The sequence below is a fragment of the Ursus maritimus genome, unplaced genomic scaffold, assembly GCF_017311325.1.
Source record: "Ursus maritimus isolate PB19 unplaced genomic scaffold, ASM1731132v1 scaffold_30, whole genome shotgun sequence".
NCBI classification, from domain to species: domain Eukaryota; kingdom Metazoa; phylum Chordata; class Mammalia; order Carnivora; family Ursidae; genus Ursus; species Ursus maritimus.
In genome coordinates, this window is record NW_024425564.1 from 1,808,117 (window position 1) to 1,812,938 (window position 4,822).

Genomic DNA, 4,822 nt, shown 5'->3' on the forward strand with positions numbered 1-4,822 from the left:
CTGTCAGTGATTACCGTCCACGACACTGGCTCTGCCACACCTAACTTAGGTCCCTTCAGTGGGAGGCTGAGAGGGGCCACCTAGATTTTCAACCGACTGGGGTTCTTCAAGAGTCACCTGAACATGGTTTAGGCAGTTTGGGAAGCAGAGTCCGTCAGAGGCGCTCCTGTGGAAACACGACGTCTACGAAGGGGCTCGGGGGCTTAGAGTGGGGGCTCCCCGGGCTCCGAGGCCGGAAGGGGAGAGGCGGCCCCTCCCCCTGCCTCGCCCCTCCCCCTGCTCGCGCGGCCCCGCCCACCCGCCCTGTAGCCCCGCCCACCGCCCTGTGGCCCCGCCCGCCCGGCGGCCTCGCACCTGCGTGTAGTGGCCGCACATCTGGCCCCGGTCGCAGGAGGCGGCGCTGAGGTTGTAGTGCTCGCGCTCGTGGTGCCACTCCTCCATGGCCAGCGGCACGTCCAGGCCCTCCTCCGTGATGGCGAACAGGTTCTCGCCGCGCCGCCCGCGCTCCTTGTTGTGGCCCCACACGCACTGCTGCGCGTAGGCCTTGGCGAAGGCGGCCAGCTCCTCGTCCCACCTCTGCGGGGCAGGTTGGGGAGGGAGGTGAGCGCCTTGCGCTCGGGGAGACGGGGAGAGGGGGTGGGAGAGGGAGGTGGGGATCAGAGAAGAAGGTCGAAGGTGTCCTGGGGGCCTCTGGAGGCCGGAGACCCTCCCTTCTTTTGGGATGACTCTTGGCGGTGATCAGACACAGGTCTGTGCTCCTGGAGGGCTTCTGTGGGGAGGTGGGAGGGTTCCACGCCACGGAGTTGGCTAAACTTGGGACCGTGCACCAGCTGTGATTTTAGACAGATTGCCTCACCTTTCTGAACTCTCATGGGGCTTTGGGAAGAATAAATGAGATGATGTTTGTGACAGTGTTATTATTAATTAATATTAATATCCTTCTATGTGAAAGGAGGGCAGCCGTGCTCCCAGCGGTGCACCCAGGGCTGCCTGACTGCTCCTAAGACCACAGAATTTCCAGTGAGGTGTTCAAGGGCTGCGTTGTTTATTCTGCCGCCCTCCACCCCCTCACCCACACACCATAAATATGACTTGGGGCGGCCAGCATTCCCCTCTCAGGTCCCACTCTCCCCTTGGGGTGGCCCAGCCTCCACGGCTTTACCATTTCCATGCTTCCCTCCCAGGTGCTCTCAACTCTTGTCAACTGACAACCCCTTTTCCCCAGAAGATTAAGTGTCTCCGTGTGACCCTCACTGAGAAGCCTATTTCCAGAGCGTTGGTGTTTCCAGGAGCTGTCTGACCCCAAAGGCCTGTTATCCAGGGGGGACCTCAGGTGAGGCAGCAGGAGGGGGTATGTTAGGTGAAGGGACCTCTGAGATTCTGTGTGTCCCCGGTTGGGAAGACGGGCCCAGTGTGGGTGGGAAGAGGGATTAACAAAGGATTGATGCGAAAGGCCTGGATCCCATTAAACTTCGTCCTTGGCCTCTCCTAGAAATGGACGGCCTGGTGGGAACTCTTGCTCCACCCTCTGGCGGCCCAGCCAACTGTGGGAGCCAGACAGCCTACGAAGTGCCAAGAGCCTGGGTGACCCTGAGAGGAGGGGATTGTGTGGCTCTTCACACACACACACACACACACACACACACACACGGTTCTCAGGAGCAGCTGCCTGGGGTGGGGATGGGAATACAGGGCTGGGACAGACCCACTTTGTGACTATGGGTGAATCCCTTTCCCTCCCTGGGTGTTTTGTCCCTATTCCCTGAGGTTCTCCCAGACTCTGGCCGTAGGGGAGTTGGGGAGTGGGAATGCAGCAGAGTGCGGGGGCCTGACGGAGGTGTGAGCTCCCATAGGACAGTGGTGGGGCCCCAGTGTGGTGCAGGGCCGGTGCGTAGCAGGTGCTCAACAGACATTGTCAGCCCTTGATGACAGAGACAGACCCTGCTTTCAGGCCGGCTGGGAGTCCTATTCCGAGTGGGTGTGTGGAGTCCCAGCCGTGGAGTCATTCCTGCAGGTCTCAAGGCTTCTCAGTCTTCCAGAGACCCCTGTGGATTTTTGAGAGTCCCGGCACGCCCCCACATTGACCGCATGGTCACCATCTGAAAGCAAGTCCATTCACTCATTCACTCACTCAACAGCACTGTGCCAGCCCGGAACTGACAGCAAAGACCGAGAAGCCCAAGTTCACACTGCCGCAAACTGCTGATTGGGCCACCGTGTGGTAAATGACAGATTTGCAATGGGCAGTGTAGAGGCACGGAGGATGGCCATTTAGCCCAACCTGAGGGTGGAGAAGGAGGCGCTAAGCTAAGTGTTGAAACTGAGGCATCGGTCAGGTGGAGAGAACAGAAGGCACAGCATGAGCAAAGGCCAGAGGTGAGAGACAGCGTTTTGGCTGGGGAAGGACAAGCTGTTGAGGTTACTGAGGGAGAAACTGAGCAGGAGAGGAGGCTGGAGGCGTCAGCAGCGGTCAGATGCTCAGAGAGCCTTCTCAGGAGCTGGAGCTTTATCCCGAGCCAGTCAGGAGCCAGTGGGAGCCATTGAAGGGTGTTGAGCAGGGTCAGGCCGTGTGTTGGATCATTCATTTTGGCAGTAGAGGCCAGAGGCTGAGGAAGCAGGTAGGGGCTCTTCTAGGAGTCCTTGGGAGAAGTAATGAAAGACTGGACCAGGATTGTACCAACGAACAAGGATGGGGGTATAGGATTCAAGGAAAATTGAACCTTCTGGGAGGTAAAGGTATGATGATTAGATGTGGAAGCTAGGGGAGAGAAAAGAGTTCATGATAACTGCCACCTGCCTCACCCTGGACCCATTCCCTCTTTTGTTAATCAAACGCTAATTGAGCCCTTACTGTATGCCACACACTGTTCTAAATGCTTTCTACATATTCACTCATTTAACCCTCATAACCATCCTACAAGGGAATAACTGTGTTGTCATCATCTTCAATTTACAGATGAGGAAGCTGAGGCACAGAGAGGTTAAGTAACTTAGCCAAGGTCACACAGCTAATAAATGGCAGAATCAAGATTTGAACGAGGCCACCTGGCTCCAGTTTCTGTATTTACCACTCCTGAGGTTGAGCCTGAGCGTTGTTCCCAATTTGTCCTGGTATCCCAGTCCGTCCCCTCCTCCCATCACTTCCCACCAGACAGCAGCATATCCCCTGAGTATCTGAACTGCTTTCCAGAATGTTGCCCCACCCCCAAGGTCCACCTCTGTCCACAAAGCAGCTCCTGGGTGGGTAGCCCCAGCCTCAGCCAACAAGACTGCAGGGCATCGGGGATCTACAGATGGGGAAACTAAGGCTCAATAATGCGTTCCAGGCCCCCATCAGGCAGCCGTTGGCGGAGCTGGTAGCGGCATCCAGAGCTCCTGATCTGCCGGCTGCAGTTCCTGGTTGCTGGGCGACAGGGCTTGAACGGTGGTGCCGTGTGCATTTCTAGAGGCCTTCCTTTTGTCACACGTCCTCCTGTCTGACCCCCATGGTAGGGATTGCCAGTCCCAGATGATAGATCAGGAAATGGAAGCCTCTGAAGATAAAGGGACCCACCCAGAGTCACTTTGCCAGACGGAGCAGAGCTACCGCAACTCCAGTCCTGGACCCTGAGGCTCGCCGCTGCGTTCCCCCCGTGTGACCTTGCTGTGGCGCACGAGCTGTGGGGTCCCTGGACACTGCTCCTGAACCTCCCAGACACCTGAGGGTGGCCGGAGAGGATGGGCCTGCTCAGCCCTCCGCGGGGTGGGGGGGGAGGTGAATTTCTAATTTTCTCTCTCTCTCTCTTTCTTGCTCTCTCTCTCTTTAAAGGATTTTATTTATTTGAGACAGAGAGAGAACACACGAGCAGCCTGAGGGGCAGAGGGAGAGGGAGAAGCAGGCTCCCCGCTGAGCAGGGGGCCCGACGCGGGGCTCGATCCCAGGACCCCGAGATCATGACCTGAGCTGAAGGCAGATGCTTCACCGACTGAGGCACCAGGCGCCCGACTTTATGTCTTTCATCTTGAGCATAACCAGCCTGCCCCTAACCCTACCGTCAAATAACTCTCCCTCTTGACACAGGTAACCTGCCACCCCAGATCTGGCTTCCGTCATCTGTAAGCACGTCTCTGTATGTCCGCTACATTTGCATGTGTCCCCACAAGTACACAGGAGTTGTGTTTACGTGTTTTTAAGCCTTATGTAAGTATACCCTCCTGCATAGATATTTTTTGGGGTTTCATCCCCCAGCCCCGTCAGCGTTCTATCTGGGAGATTCAGTCCCTGTTGATATATACGTAGCCCTAATGGTGACCCCATTTTACAGATGCGAAACTGACGGTTCTTACGAGGTTCAGGGACCCACCCCAAATCGCAGGTCCTGCTGTGTGACGAGACAGTTGTGAACTGTGTGATGCGGAGCCCTCTCTGTTTCTGGCTCCTGTTCTCGCCCACCTCCTCGTACATCCCTCCTACCCTCGTGCCGGGACGCATCCTGCTGCCCTCCTTTCCTCTCCTCACTGCCTTGGAAAGCATCTGAAAGACCGTTTTCACCAAGGTGTTAGGAACTTCCCGTGTTCCCCCATCAGGGGCACCTGCATTTTAGGAAGGGGCTGGAAAGGAGCCACTGGAGTGGGAAGCTGGGGCTCCCAGGCCTGGCTCTACCAACTGTGACGCTTGAAAGCCCCTGAGGGACCAGCAAGTCCCTCTGTGCCTCAGTTTCCTGCTCTGTAGAATGGGGCTGCCGCTGGGGACCTGTGAATTGCACAATGTCTCTGTCACTGACCAGAGCGATGAGTCTCTGAGGTAGCTTCTGCTAGGGGTGGGAGGGATCGGGGGGGGGGG

General features: G+C 57.0%; 1 protein-coding gene across 4 annotated transcripts in view; it reads right to left on the minus strand.

Moving 5' to 3' along the window:
• PI16 (peptidase inhibitor 16) overlaps positions 1-4,822 on the minus strand; it is a 12,058-nt gene that overhangs the window by 6,993 nt on the left and 243 nt on the right. For all 4 annotated transcript variants that reach the window (XM_040644668.1, XM_040644669.1, XM_040644670.1 and 1 more), the window contains exon 2: positions 355-576. In XM_040644668.1, the coding sequence (XP_040500602.1) occupies positions 355-576 (222 nt within the window). The remainder of the gene's footprint in view (positions 1-354; positions 577-4,822) is intronic.